This window comes from Calonectris borealis, chromosome W (assembly GCF_964195595.1).
Source record: "Calonectris borealis chromosome W, bCalBor7.hap1.2, whole genome shotgun sequence".
Lineage (NCBI taxonomy): Eukaryota > Metazoa > Chordata > Aves > Procellariiformes > Procellariidae > Calonectris > Calonectris borealis.
This window is the reverse complement of record NC_134351.1, coordinates 37650381-37666280: the sequence shown is the minus strand read 5'-3', so window position 1 is coordinate 37666280 and position 15900 is coordinate 37650381. Positions and strand designations below refer to the sequence as shown.

Sequence of the window (15900 nt, the reverse complement as noted above, 5' to 3'; positions counted from 1 at the left end):
GGAATCTGTTAATCGAGCTGGCCCTGCCCAATCAAGACTCTTACGTACTGTAGATGGAGATAAAGTCCCTGTCGTGCACATAAGAAATATGCTGGGGAAGACAGTCTGGGTTACTCCTGCCTCTGGCAAGGGAAAACCCATCCGTGGGATTGCTTTTGCTCAGGGACCTGGGTGCACTTGGTGGGTGATGCAAAAGGATGGGGAAGTCCGGTGTGTACCTCAAGGGGATTTGATTTTGGGTGAAAATAGCCAATGAACTGTATTGTATGGTGTCAATTGTTGTATGATATTGTATATCATCATTTCTATGGTTGCTATCAATGGTATAGCAGTGAAAATCACCCAGATTAACAAAGAATGAACTAACTCCGATGAAACCGAGCAAAGTGCAACGATGATAGAACTGGACGAGCGCAGCAATACTGAAATGAGAACTGGTTTCAGGACCCAACAGCTCAACACCACACGCCATCTGTCCGGCCCTGAAAGACTGTTATGACAGATGGAGCCCAAAGTCGTGGACTAAATGAACTCAATGGACATTTTAAAGGGATAGTCCATAGACTAAGGGAATGATATTTGTGTGTGCATATATATATATGTATATATAAAAAGAAAGATAGTGGTGATTAATTGAAATATATCGAAAAATGTGAGACCTAAGCACGACGTAAATGGTATGTAATAAGGGGTGGATACTGTCCTGGTTTCGGCTGGGATAGGGTTAAATTTCTTCCTAGTGCTGTGTTTTGGATTTAGTATGAGAAGAATGTTGATAACACACCGATGTTTTCAGTTTTTGCTAAGTACCCTCCTAGTCCAAGGACAGCTCCCATGCCTACTGACTGAGCTAGGTACACAAGATGGGAGGGACCATAATCAGGACAGCCAGCCCAGCTGGCTAATGGGGTATTCCATACCATGTGACGTCATGCTCAGTATATGAAGGGTAGGCGTGTTCCAGGAAGTACCGATTGTGACTTGGTTATCGGTCAGCGCGGGTGGTGAGCAATTGCATTGTGCATCACTCATTTTGTATATTCTATCATTATTATTATTATTATTATTTTCCCTTTTCTGTTCTATTAAACTGTCTTTATGTCAACCCACGAGTTTTTCTCACTCCTACCCTTCCGATTCTCTCCCCATCCCACTGGGGGGCGGGGGGAGTGAGCGAGCGGCTGCGTGGTATTTGGCTGCCTGCCAGGTTAAACCACGACAGTGGCTAAAGTCAATCCATCTGTCCCTCACAGACTGGCGGTGTGGTCACCTCTTGCCTCTGTGCCTATAAACAGATCAATGCCATATTCCAATTGTAATTGAGGGAAATTTTTGGTCTGTTTGTTTGGTTATTAAGATTTTGTTAAATGTGATAGAGCAATCTTTTATGTGCGAGGATGTTTTGGTAACAGTGCTACTTGTCTAGCTATTTTCCACACTCTGACATACAGAACAATGTTTAACAACAAGCATAATATAACAGAAATTAGTAAAATTACAATGGGGTGTAAAATTCGATTTTAAGTCCCTGGTGCAGTCGGCGACGATCTGAATAAAGTGTCCCACCAATGATGTTCTCCATCTTTCTTCACTCTTTCCAAGACATGGTTTATTTCTTCTCTATCATGATGGACAGTAATTAGAGTCTTTTGTCCATGGTTTTGAATTCGTTGTAGTACTTGGTTCAGGTTGTCTTGTTGCAACAGTTTTCTCACCAATGTGAGGTTCATTCCAATGGGGGTAGGTAGTAAATTTTGATAGTGTGTGTATTTTGATTGTAGCATCTAATAAGTTGTGACAGGGGCTGTATAGTTGAAGTCACATCCTATGATTTTAGTGAAATTATAAATACAGACATTTGTGTGATTATTGTTTTTTACAGCGGTGTTATCTGTAAGTATAGAATCACAAAGAGTTCTTAAACAAATGCATCCGTTCCCAACATATATTAGTACAGTTTCAGGGGTTTCATCAGCATGTATTTCAAAGTGATAAATACTTTGTTCAGTGTCAAGACAAATGTCTTGGGCTTTTAGGGTATTGCCTTCACAAATGAATCCTTGTTGTTTTCGTACAACACATGCATCTACATCAATAGTTTGCCATTTGTTTTTATTTTGTTGGGCCCATACTCTATGTTCTAGTGGATAGAGTACAGTTCTGTTGTGATTTAATCCTAGTGCAATGATTGGGTATATGGTGTATACCAAAGTATTGCGTATTGTCAAGACAAAAGCTGTCACTTTGTTGTTAGTGGGATTATAAGTGAAGTTAACTAAATGCCACCAAGATTGGAACTCCTTTTCAAATTTAGTTGCATTGTCCCAAATTACCTTTCGAATTTCAGTGGTTAATATGCCTTCATCTCCTTCCCTTATAATTGCTGCTACAGTAGATTGTTTCCACAATTGAGCTTGGATGCAGCTAAGGGCTAGAGAAACATTGTTTTGGATTATGTCAACTGCATCTACAGTTAGCTGGTAGTCTTTTTCACTAATTTTTTCCCAATTGGGTAAAACATTAGCTATATGCTATTGACTAGTTCCTAATTTTGTTAATGAAGATTGTAATGGGTGTTCTAAATTATGTAAATCACTTGTGGCAGAGCTTATTTTGTTTACTAAAACTTCAGCGTCTATGCTGTTTAGTATTCCCAGCCCTGTTCCTAGGATACCAGTTGCATCTCTCCTTGATCGTTTTGGAGAGGTGAGAGTTCATCCATGTAACCACGCTAACCATCCTGTATAAGATGTAGTCAGGAATGGTGAGCAGGTGGGTTTAATTTTAGAGATGTTAACTTGCATTGATAACTCCACTTGTTTAAGGGACCATGATGGGTTAAATAGCACTTGTTGTTGTCTTATGTTTTTAACTATGTAGGGACCAATGTTATAAGCATAAGGAGATAACATAGTAGGAGGTTGGGTTGGTAAGAATGATTGTTCTATATCAATTTTTAATTGAAAGCCATGGCTGGAACGAGAATTGGGATTGGTCCAGAGACACATTATAAGTGTTGGACGGGATATGGTAAAGGTATACCAACATTCAGGTTTAAATGGACAGATATGTATGTTATTTTCTTCTTTGTCTTTATCTATAATAATGTGTAATGTTGTTATTATACACTTGGTATAATTTTTAATTCGGCATCCTACTGAAATGGTATCTCCTTCGGTTCCCTTTAAAGATGGAGTTTGTTGATTTCCATTCTCATCTTCAGTAATCCATTCTTGTTTATTAAAGGTGATGTTATTGTGTAATGTTGTTACAGATAAATTTAGACTAGGTGTAGGTACATCAACAAGTACGTATGCGTCAACCCATGGCCACCCCGTCGTACACGGACTTAACGGGTCACGTTCAACAATCATAAAATCAAATAATAGTTTTATTCCACATCTACCCCAGGAGCAAAATGCGAGTACAGGTTGGGTAAAAGTGAAATTGTGCCAACAGTTTGGTTCTGGTGTTTTGTAGCAGAATTTTCTATTATTTTTGGGTTTGGACAAATCAGTATAGTGTATTTTGATTTCAGTTGGTTTTCTGTGGGTAGGTCCATTGATTACCCGACATCCAATTTGTATTTTTTCTCCTAGTATAGCTTGAAGTGTTAATATGTGGTGAATGTTTTTATTGCCATAGGATATTTTAATTTCTTTTGATTGTATTGTTTTCCATTCCCATTCATTCTTTAAGTATACTTCGTTTTCACGTATAACTAAAATAGCAAGGTTTAGGTGTGCCTTATCTTTAGTTGGGATTCCATAACTTCTAGTATAATTTAGCAGTGCATCGTTCCAAGGATCTTGTGTTTGAGTTGGAAGGATTATACTTATCTCAATCAAAAGAGAAAACAAGATTAGGTTAAGGGCTTGCTGCCATTGTTTCTGTTGCCATCGATATGGATTCATTTTCTCCTGTTAAAAGAAAAGAAAGAAGGAAAAATGTTTCGGTGGGGGAGACCGAACGGGTTACCCCTTTTAAAAAGAAGGAAAAATCCATCTGGTACTGATTCTGTGTTTTTCGCCACTGCTATCAGTAGCTTCCCAGGCAAGTGGGCCGTGGGGTTTAGTTAGAGTCATTGGCACAGTCTCAATTTGTGGCAAATTTACTATAACAGGTTGTCCTGGTTGTAATTTTATTTGACATGTTTTTTCATCAGCAGGGGGAGTGTAAGGCTCAGCTTTGGTAAAGAATGCTCGGCTTACAGGGCTTCCAGTGGGTCCATACCAATTGTTTAATTGATGAAGTATTTTTGAAAGTCGAATGTCCCATTGGGGTTCGTGTGGCTTAAGGTTTTTCTTTAATAGGCCATTAGCTCTTTCTACTATCCCGTTTGATTGAGGATAGTAGGGGGTATGGAATACCCATTGAATTTCTTCCTGCTTTGCCCATTCTTGCACTTCTTTGCATGTGAAGTGTGAGCCATTATCACTTTGGATGGTATCAGGAGTAGGTAGGCTTGAGAACCAAGAGGATAGTCCTCGTATAGTATTTTTTCCATCGGCTTTTCGACACTTAGTCGCCATCAACAAGCTGGAGATTATTTCTACTCCTGTGAGAATGTACCGGTATCCTGCAGAAGATTTGAGTGGCCCGATATAATCAATTTGCTATGTGGACCACAAAGTTTTTCCTTGTTTGATATGTAGGGGTGGTGCTTTAGCAAGGTGATCCATTTTTAATTTTAATTTACACTGGGGGCATTCTGTGAGGATAACTTCACAAGTTTTCCTGTTTATGGGCCAGCCTCTACTTTGTGCAGCAAAGTGCTTCTTTACCTGTGTGACCTAGTTTTTGATGTAGCCACTCTCCTAATCGATACCACTCAGAATTTATGGGGTCTTCAGTTGTTATTTGTCTAATTTTTTTTAATTCATCTACTTTATGGTTCCAGTTTGTAGCTGGTTTGTTATCTTTAGCATGAGCTTTTACCCATCCTATCTTAAATGGAGTTTTCCTTGCTAAATTTAATAATAGTTGCCAATCTTGGGTTCTCCAAATTCGAGATCTGTTTACTTCCCAATTTAGGGCCTCCCATTGACAGAGCCATTGTGTGGCATCTGCCCACACGGCATAGGAGTCAACATAGATGATTTTTGCCCCGTTTTGTGCTGCGAGAACTACTGCTCTTAATTCGCCTACTTGTGCACTGCCTTCGTCCTCTTCTATAATTCGTTCACCAGTACTGATATTTAATGCAACAGCTTTATATTGCCATTCTCCATTTATTCTTTTTGCTGAGGCATCAGTAAACCAAACGCCTTCTGTTGGTGTGTTTTCAGTGAAAGGAGGTGCATTTAAAATCGGTGAGGGTTTAAAAGGTTGTTGTAATGCTAATGGGTCTGCATTTATAGGCATCTGTAATTTAGAAATTTTAGTGGGTCCTTCAGTTAATTTTATTTCATCTGCGATTCCTGCCAGGTAAGTGTACCATTTTCTAATTGTAGGATTTTGTGCAACTCCTTCTGGGGGAGCGGTTCCTTTTAGAACTGTTTCAAGCAAATTAAATGGGCCTCTAGTTTGAACAGGTTGCCCCTGGATTATTTTCTTGGCGTGCTTCACTGCTCTGACTAAAGACAATAGTCCCTTTTCCCACTCAGTATATCTCTGTTCTGTTTCTTTAAATGCAGTCGAGCTGAACAATAAAGGTCTTTTTGGTCTGTTAGGGCCAGTTTGGAACAAGTTACAGTAAGTGCTGTGTTCAGCAAATCCCCATTCAGCTATAATGGGATCGTGGGGGTGTACTGGTCCCAGTGACTGATATGTTTTTAATTCCTGTATTAGGGTTTTGACTGCCTCTTCATGTTCTAAACTCCATGTCCACGGTTTTCTTTTTCATAAAAGTGAGTATAGTGGGCGAGCGATGATAGAAAATCCAGGTACATGTTTTCTCCAATATCCTAAAGTACCCATAAGCTGTTGTAACTCTTTTTTAGATTGGGGCATTTGTAATTGCTCTATTTTACTGATGGTATCTGGTGGAACTGTTGCACTGCCTGCAATCCACCAAGTGCCTAAAAATTTTACTTCTTTACTTGGTCCTTGGCATTTTTCTGGCAGGATTTCGACTTCTGCTTTTTGTAATGCCTGCCATACTGCTGATGCAGCTTTCCCTACTTCTTCAGGGGAATTTCCTCCAATTAGGATATCATCTATGTATTGGTACAGTTTCACATTCTGGGGAAGCGAGACTGTTTGTAAAAGTTCAGCAAGCGCAGCATGGGCAATGGTAGGTGAATGTTTATACCCTCGTGGGAGTCTGTTAAAGGTATATTGTATACCTTCCCAAGTAAAAGCAAATTTTTCTTTATCTTTTTCCTGCAAGGGGACCATAAAGAACATGTCTTTTACATCTAGGGTTGCCATCCAGGGGTGTGCGGCTGCTTGCAGTGTAGCTGTTAAAACTCCAATATTGGGTACTGCAGCTGTTAGCGGAGCTGTGTTAGCATTGAGGCACCGATAATCAATTGTTAATTGCCACTTTGCGTCTGGTTTTCGGACTGGCCAAATTGGTGAATTATAAGGGGAGTGGGTTCTGGAGATGATTTGTCGTTTTTCCAAATCAGCTATGACTTCAGAGATTCCAGCTCGTGCCGCAGCAGAAATTGGATACTGCGAGATGTTTGTGATTTTGGAATCTGGGAGTGCAGGGGCTGCGCGGAGTAGATGTACTTTAGTGTCCCCCCTTGAATTAGATTTAGGATTGACGTTTGAACCGAAGGACCATATGCTGCCGTTTGGCAGACACCAGGTATGTCCGTTCAAAACATCGGAACCCAAAATATTTTCATTGTGATTTTTAACTGCAAAGAGGGTAGATAGCATACGCTTTTCGCCTGGGAGCCATAAATTAACTTAGGCAGTTTGGCACGTAACACTCGCTCCGTTCACTCCAGTGATTGTAACCCTTTGTCGTCTGGGTTGTATGCCCAGTTCTTTGGCATCCTGTTGTGTTAATATTGAAATTTGTGCTCCTGTGTCAATTAAAAATTTTACCAATTTTTGTCGAGGGCCAACCAGAATAAGAATGTATGGGCCATTATCATTTATCCATTGATAGGGTTGTATTTGCTGGACAGTCAGGCCCAATCGCCATCCGGCCATTATTCGTTTTTTGATTTTGAGTTTTGGGGAAGGAAAGGGTTTTCGCTCTTTCTTGGAACTGGTGATGGTTTTTGAGAGTTAGGAGTGTTTCTTCCCTGATTATGATTGTTGCATCTTTGAAACGTTTGAATTAAACTTTGGATAGCAGTGATAGACTGCCTTTGAACTGTGATTTTTGGAATACCTAAGGCTAATGCTTGATTATATAGTTCTCTCCACTTATGGGTTTTAGATTGTTGATTAATGGGCTCTGAATCGTATAAATTATTTTGGGATGTTTGTTGGATTTGTCTGACATTGCGACCTGAATTTTTAGTTTCATTCGGTAGGTCGTTCCATCCCATTTCTCGCCCATGATTTATGATGTCATGCATTAATGTTGCCCAAGTAGTTGCAAATGACTCCATTCCCTTTTCCATCTCTGACTTGACTCCTAGCGATTTTTAGTTGTTCCTCCACAGCATCCCAATTATGCCAATTATCTCGAGCCCATTCATCTGAGAATTTGGGAATTGGATCTATTCCATGTTTTTGTAAGTAATCAGTGATACTACTTGCCATCCTGCTGACTATGCCAAATTGTCATGAATGGGTGATTTTAAGGCTGCGTAAAGAATCACTGGCAAAGGTATTGGCTAAGGGTGATTTTAATAGAAATTTATAGAAACGTGACTTAACAGAATTTGATGGCAAGGTTCACTCTATTACTTATTACATGGATTAAGTTTACACAGGGGAAAATCGTATTAGAATTGTGTTAGAATGATTTGTACAGAGATTAAGGGTGAAAGGGGATCCTCCCGTTGAGTCACAAGGTTCAGAAGAGATCCTACTGGACCCAATCTTAGTATCAGACTTGGACAACGGTTTATGTCTAATACAGAAAGGGATAGGAAGGACCTCCCGTTGAGTCACGAGGTTCAGAGTAGACCCCCTTGCTTGTGGTGGTGCATTCCTTCCCCCCTTCTTTTCCTCTGGGCTACGATACGATCTCAGAACCTTCTGTTAAGCTTTAGCCATTGTGTACGAGTTGGGCGGTTAAGCGTCCCTTGGCCGTACCAAGCGCTCTTGCATGGCTAAGGTGGGGAACAACACTGATCGTACCAGGGACACTAGCTACATGATCAAGGTAGGGAACAGAAACAAGAGATAATTCGTCATCTCTGACAGCTCTGAAGCTTTCCCTACCTGGGTCATAGCTCAAGTGGAACAATACCATTGTTACCGTGAAACAATACCATAATTACTACCCTGGACCACCTCAGATAGTAGCCAAAATGGAAATTTACTGATGACTAAAGCCAATCATCTTGCAAACCTATAAACAGCGGTACCAAGTGAGACCCTTTGAGCTCTCCTGGACCGCAGCGGGCTGCATCCAGAATCTCCCTCTGAGTGGGACGCTTCTCAGAGTCCGCAAACTCGAATTTGCGATACTCGGAGGATCACCGAGATTTTGGGCTGAGACGCTCCTCGGGGCTCAACTCTTTGCCCGTTTGGGAAATGCCAAGGCATTTAACGTGAGTATTTCACGGTACTCAAGGGGAATTTTTAACAGGTATACCTTTATAAATTAGCTAATCCTAGGCCTTTCATTTAGCTTTGGTACCATATTCATATGCATATATGTATACGTTTTGATTGATCTAGATCTTTTTGTGCGCTTATCTGTACAGTTACTAACAAGTATAATCTGTAGTTAAGTTGTTTTAGTCTTTGTAGTATTTGTACCAACTTGACTAATTCTTTGTGTAGCTGTCAAATTGATTAATGTTTAAGCATTGTAAGACTCTAAGTTGCTGCTAAAACCCTTAACCCTTTAGACACAAACCGTTGCCCAGGTCTGAGACTAAAAATAGATCCAGCCGCACCTAGGCTCCTCTCTGAGAAGGAGTTTAGAAAGCAAGGGGGTCTACTCTGAACCTCGTGACCCAACGGGAGGTCCTTCCTATCCCTTTCTGTATTAGACATAAACCGTTGTCCAAGTCTGATACTAAGATTGGGTCCAGTAGGATCTCTTCTGAACCTCGTGACTCAACGGGAGGATCCCCTTTCACCCTTAATCTCTGTACAAATCATTCCAACACAATTCTAATACGATTTTCCCCTGTGTAAACTTAATCCATGTAATAAGTCATAAAGTGAACCTTGCCATCAAATTCTGTTAAGTCACGTTTCTATAAATTTCTATTAAAATCACCCTTTGCCAATACCTTTGCCAGTGATTCTTTACGCGGCCTTAAAACCACCCATTCATGACAGAGGGGTGTCCAGTACACCGGGAATCGACTGCCCCAGGGGTGGAAACACAGCCCTACCATTTGCCATGGACTGATCCACACCGCACTGGAACAGGGTGAGGCTCCAGAACACCTGCAATACATTGATGACATCATCCTGTGGGGCAACACAGCAAAGGAAGTTTTTGAGAAAGGGGAGAGAATAGTCCAAATCCTTCTTAAGTCTGGCTTTGCCATAAAACAAAGTAAGGTCAAGGGACCTGTGCAGGAGATCCACTTCTTAGGAATAAAATGGCAAGATGGACGTTGTCTGATCCCAACGGATGTGATCAATAAAATAACAGCCATGTCTCCACCAACTAGCAAAAAGGAAACACAAGCTTTCTTAGGCGTTGTGGGTTTTTGGAGAATGCATATTCCAAATTACAGTCAGATCGTAAGCCCTCTCTATCACGTGACCAGGAAGAAGAAGGACTTCACATGGGGCCCTGAGCAATGACAAGCATTTGAACAAATTAAACAGGAGATAGTTCAGGCAGTAGCCCTTGGGCCAGTCCGGGCAGGACAAGATGTGAAGAATGTGCTCTACACCGCAGCCGGGGAGAATGGCCCTACCTGGAGCCTCTGGCAGAAAGCACCAGGGGAGACTCGAGGTCGACCCTTAGGGTTCTGGAGTCGGGGATACAGAGGATCCGAGGCCCACTACACTCCAACTGAGAAGGAGATATTGGCAGCATATGAAGGGGTTCAAGCTGCTTTGGAAGTGGTTGGTACTGAAGCACAGCTCCTCCTGGCACCCCGACTGTTGGTGCTGGGCTGGATGTTCAAAGGGAGGGTCCCCTCTACACATCATGCAACCGATGCTACGTGGACTAATTGGGTCACGCTGATCACACAACGGGCCCGAATAGGAAACCCCAGTCGCCCAGGAATCTTGGAGGTGATCACGAACTGGCCAGAAGGCAAAGATTTCGGAATATCCCCAGAGGAGGACGTGACGTGTGCTGAAGAGGCCCCACCATATAACAAACTACCAGAAAATGAGAAGCAATATGCCCTGTTCACTGATGGGTCCTGTCGCCATGTGGGAAAGCATCGGAGGTGGAAAGCTGCTGTATGGAGTCCTATACGACAAGTCGCAGAGACTGCTGAAGGAGAAGGTGAGTCGAGTCAGTTTGCAGAGGTGAAAGCCATCCAGCTGGCCTTGGACATTGCTGAATGAGAAAAATGGCCAGTACTTTATCTCTATACTGCCTCATGGATGGTGGCAAATGCCCTGTGGGGGTGGTTGCAGCAGTGGAAGCAGAACAACTGGCAGCGCAGAGGGAAACCCATCTGGGCTGCCGCACTGTGGCAAGATATTGCTGCCCGGGTAGAGAACCTGGCTGTAAAAGTACGTCACGTAGATGTTCACGTACCCAAGAGTCAGGCCACTGAAGAACACCAAAACAACCAGCAGGTGGACCAGACTGCTAAGATTGAAGTGGCTCAGGTGGATCTGGACTGGCAACATAAGGGTGAATTATTTATAGCTCGGTGGGCCCATGATGCCTCAGGCCATCAAGGAAGAGATGCAACATATAGATGGTCTCGTGATCGAGGGGTGGACTTGACCATGGACGCTATTGCACAGGTTATCCATGAATGTGAAACATGCGCTGCAAGCAAGCAAGCTAAGCGAGTAAAGCCTCTCTGGTATGGAGGACGATGGTTGAAATATAAATATGGGGAGGCCTGGCAGATTGATTATATCACACTCCCAAAAACCCACCAAGGCAAGGGCTATGTCCTCACCATGGTGGAAGCAACCACCGGATGGCTGGAAACATATCCTGTGCCCCATGGCACCACCCGGAACACCATCCTGGGCCTTGAAAAACAAGTCCTATGGCGACACGGCACCCCAGAAAGAATTGAGTCAGACAACGGGACTCACTTCCGAAACACCCTCATAGACACCTGGGCCAAAGAGCACGGCATTGAGTGGGTCTATCACATCCCCTACCATGCACCAGCCTCTGGGAAAATCAAACAATACAACGGACTGCTAAAGACAACACTGAGGGCAATGGGTGGTGGGACATTCAAGCATTGGGACACACATTTAGCAAAGGCCACCTGGTTAGTCAACACTAGGGGATCTGTCACTCGAGCTGTCCCTGCCCAATCCAAACCCTTACGTACTGTAGAGGGGGATAAAGTCCCTGTTGTGCATATAAGGAATATGCTGGGGAAGACAGTCTGGGTTACTCCTGCCTCTGGCAAAGGAAAACCCATCTGTGGGATTGCTTTTGCTCAAGGATCTGGGTGTACCTCGTGGGTAATTCGAAAGGATGGGGAAGTCCGATGTGTACCTCAAGGGGATTTGATTTTGGGTGAAAATAGCCAATGAACTGAATTGTATGATGTTAATTACTATATAATAGTATGTGTCATCACTTCTGTGGTTGCTATATGCTATATCAACAGTATTACAGTAAGAATCACCCAGATTAATGAAGAATGAACTCCAATGAAACCGAGCAAAGTGTAACGATGATAGAACCGGACGAGCGCAGTGATAATGGAACCAGAACTGGCCTCAGCATGCAACAGTCCAACACCACACACCATCTCTCCTGCCCTGAAAGACTGTTATGACACATGCAGCCCAAAGTCATGGACTAAATGAACTCAATGGACATTTTAGAGGGATGGCCCATAGACTAAGGGAATGATATCTCTGTGTGTGTATATATCAAAAGGCAGGAGAAGTAGTGGTGACTAATTGGAATGTATTGGAAAATGTGAGAGCTAGGCATGACGTAGATGGTATAGAATAAGGGGTGGATATTGTCCTGGTTGCGGCTGTGACAGAGTTAACTTTCTTCCCAGTAGCTTGGGGGGTGTGTTGTGTTTTGGGTTTGGTATGAGAGGAGTGTTGATGGCCCATTGATGCTTTGGTTGTTGCTGGGTGGTGCTTTCACGGCGCGGAGCGGGGGTGGGGGTGGGCACAGCCGGGGTGGTGGACCCAGCTGGCCAATGGGGTATTCTATACCATGTGACATCATGCTCAGTATAAAAAACAGGGGGGGGGGGGCTCGCCCCCCGTTCGTGACACGCAGTCGGTGAGCAGTTGCATTGTGCATCGTCTGCTTTGTATAATTCTGCTATTGTTGTTGTTATCTTTGTTATTATTACTGTTCTACTTCATTTTATTTCCATTATTAAACTGTTTTTATCTCAACCCAGGAGTTTTCCTACTTGTGCCCTCTTGATTCTCTCCCCCATCCCACTGGAGCTGGGGGGGTGATCGAGCGGCTGCGTGGGGTTTATTTGCTGGCTGGGGTTAAACCATGACAGCAATGTGTATAGAAATTACTTTTGACAGAAATAAATTGCTTTTGTTTTTTGAATATATATTTCTGCAGACTAGTTGTTCCTATTATAAAATTACATGGAGTCTTCCAGTAATAAGAATTAAGTGCATGGGAGTAATTCAGGACAAAATTAGCAAATATGGTAAACCAGTATTTATTCTTAAACCATAGAAACATTAATTACCAATTACTGATTTAGGTTTTCTTTTTAAAAGCAAGGAGAAATGAAAATTAAAAAAGACAGCTAATATCTCGGGAAGTCTGGTATTCTTCCAGTAGGTTAAGTGTAGAATATCTTCTGTTGCTGATGTATGCTTGTACAAAGCAGTCTTTGTCTTTTTTAAAGTAGTATTTTCTCAGTAAATCAATGTACAGCATTTAATTGAGTTAAAATTGTGCTGTAATGGCTTCATTTGATTTCTTTAAGTCTGGTGCAGTTTTATTTGTTTATGTAATGTGACACTTGGACATGGTCTTCATGAAGTCGGCAGGCTTCTGCCTCCTGGTTTCTGCAGGAGAGTGGCATGGAGGGAGTCTGAATCAGGGGACCAGGACTTAGGAGCTCTCAACTAGGTCTTTTTTACTGCTTCTTTAAAAATAGTAGCATATCTGAAATGAATCATGTATTTGTAGTGATAAGTGGTCAGACTTTCATCTTTATTTCATCTACCCAGTTTGATCACTGTCCTCCGCTTGACTTTAGGTTTCTGAGCAGGAGATGGATGAAGCAATCGCACGCACTACTCACTGAGAGAGTAAGGATACCAGCTCCTCTCATGTCACAGGTAACAAGCAATGTTTTCTCTCCTAATATTTGTCCTTTTCCAGATGCGGGAAGGTTTAAGGACATGCTCTTGGGTTCCCCAACATCAATATTTTGAGGGCCCTCAAAACAGCTGAACTGTTCGGGGGATGTAATCACTCTGTCCACTGCAGAAATTTTAGCAAAAACATCCAGTTCAGATGGATCAACTCTATAGCTCATGTTACTTGCTTTGGGTTTCACTTGGCCGCTGTGATCTGAAAGTAGGGGTGCCAAGAGGTGGTTGCTCTATCTTCTATTCAGGATGAACGGGAAGGAGAATGTCCTGGTAGGGAAAGGGCAGGAGGAATCTACTCCATCTGTGTATGCTTATCCATGTAGATGGAAAGAAAAAAAAAAAAAAAAGAGAGAGAGAGAAAGTATTGGTGTATCCATTTGAAAAAATCCATATATTGCATACTGGACTGTATGTTTTAACTCTATTTTAATCTTTGTGGTCATGTCAAAATATGTGCTCTGGCATTTGTCTGATGTTTTTGAACTCCAGACTTAGCACTTGCTAAAATCTTACAGATAAAAGAAAACTCTTGGCAATGGCAGAGTGACTAGTAAGGTGATTTTTAGACAGAAATGTTAGATTTGTAATTATCCTTTTTATATCTGTGTCAGCTAAGACCTTTTTTGAAGTAGACCTTTCCAGTGGCTGCTAATTTGTTTTTCGAGGTTGCACCTAGTCAGCAGCATGCTCCAGCGGGTGAGGAAGAAAGTCTCCTGCTCATCTCTTGTTCATAGTTCTGTCCTGGGCCTGGCTGGCATAACGTGTTTCTGTGATAATGTTTTACCTGATCTGAGGGAGAGCTTGTGAAATGTTAAATAAATCTCACTTTATGAAAGCAATTCAGATAATAAGTGGGATTAAATGCAGCCCCCAGCTCAGATGATGAATGAGGAGCTTGTTTGGATATATGGAACTTAATTTTTGGCATCTAACTAAGCTGTGTTTAACAGGAGCTGTACAAAAAAGCCCGTCTCCTAGTGTGAAGGCCAAACAAGGAGAGACCTCATCTCCCCTCAGCTGGACTATGAAACGCTTCCTGGAGCCAGAAAGCTGGGTAAAAAGATTAGATGCAATAAAAACAGCGTCTGCTTCAAATTCAGCTTTTACTGAAGCTCTTACTTGATCAAGGACTTCAAAAACCAAACCTCTATGCTCCTTCCCTGTTACATGGGTTCCATAAAAGGGTTTGTTTCTTATGTCACACGTTTAAATCGTGACAGCAGCAAGCTCCTGTTTGTCTGTGTGGCCGTAGCCTTCGGGATGAACAGAGCATGGCAGAGAAAGCTGTGGGCTCCCGCTTCCTGCCACCTCGAAGGCACCCCTGCTCTGTGGGACACAGAGATGAAGTTAGCAGGAGAGACCTGAGCCTGTGAGCAGAAGGCTGAGTGCTTGGTCTCTCTATATAGCCATTGCAGTGGAAAAGTCTCTGGTTTTCCTGGGAAAGCCAAAGAAGCCATACAAACTGTGTCCAGAGGTACAAACCCTTCCCTTCTCTCAGTGCAGAAGGTGTATAAAGGGAATTACACAAGTGTATGGTTTCATCCCTGGTTTCTGTGTTGAACCACATCTGCAAAGTAGTGAGATTTAGAATCTTTTTTTATTTAGTATACTGGCTAAAAATGTATTGATGTGCTGCATTTCAGCCATCCAAGTTTGACAGTTTGGCTCTCAATATACTGAAAAGTCCTCTATTTTAAAAACTGGCTTTAGGCTTCCTTTATTGACAAGGGCAATGAGTGGAGTTTGTGGTGCTTGCATGCAAACAGGGGCTTTAAGCATCAATGACGGCCGGTCACCAGGCTCACTTCTTTTCAGCAGGGATCTGTCAGCTCCGAGGCAGAGCTTTCCCAGTACTTCTCATACGATGGTACAAGCCAGCTCCTGTTTTCTGATGCTGTAACCGGCTCCTGCGACGAAGAGCAGCTCCATCAGAAGAACAGAAACAGTTTGTTGGATGATGGCTCTCTTCTTTCTGATAACCTGAGTAAGCAACGGAAATGTGTCTGGTCATTTGGCTAATGGGAGGAGAGTCACTGAGCACTGGTTTGCTTTACAGGAGAGCTTACGGTGATTCCTGTGCTGGTAAGAAATGCCTGGTGATGTAGTGCAAGCCAGTTCCGATCATATGAAATTCTGGAAGATGGAAAGGATTTACAACACCACACATATATGCCTATTTCCATGGTAGTTTGTCCAAATTGCTGCTCTGATTATGTGAAAATGACTTTATTTGATTGGTTTTGCAGAAACTAGATTGACAACACTGCAGGTTTTTCTTCAAATGACTGATGATCATTTGATTGATTACATTTAAATGAAAGTGTTAATAGCGATCTCAAATACACAATTTCAAAATGTCACATATAGCAG

The 15900-nt window shown here is 42.3% G+C and overlaps 1 protein-coding gene and 1 pseudogene across 1 annotated transcript in view; one reads left to right on the top strand and one right to left on the bottom strand.

Moving 5' to 3' along the window:
• The window catches only part of LOC142075034 (PDZ domain-containing protein 2-like), a 115482-nt gene that overhangs the window by 74733 nt on the left and 24849 nt on the right, over window positions 1–15900 (top strand). The window contains 3 exon segments of the mRNA XM_075136031.1: window positions 13413–13494; window positions 14481–14584; window positions 15346–15514. Coding sequence (XP_074992132.1) covers window positions 13413–13494; window positions 14481–14584; window positions 15346–15514 — 355 coding nt within the window.
• LOC142074974 (uncharacterized) lies at window positions 1386–2912 on the bottom strand (annotated as a pseudogene).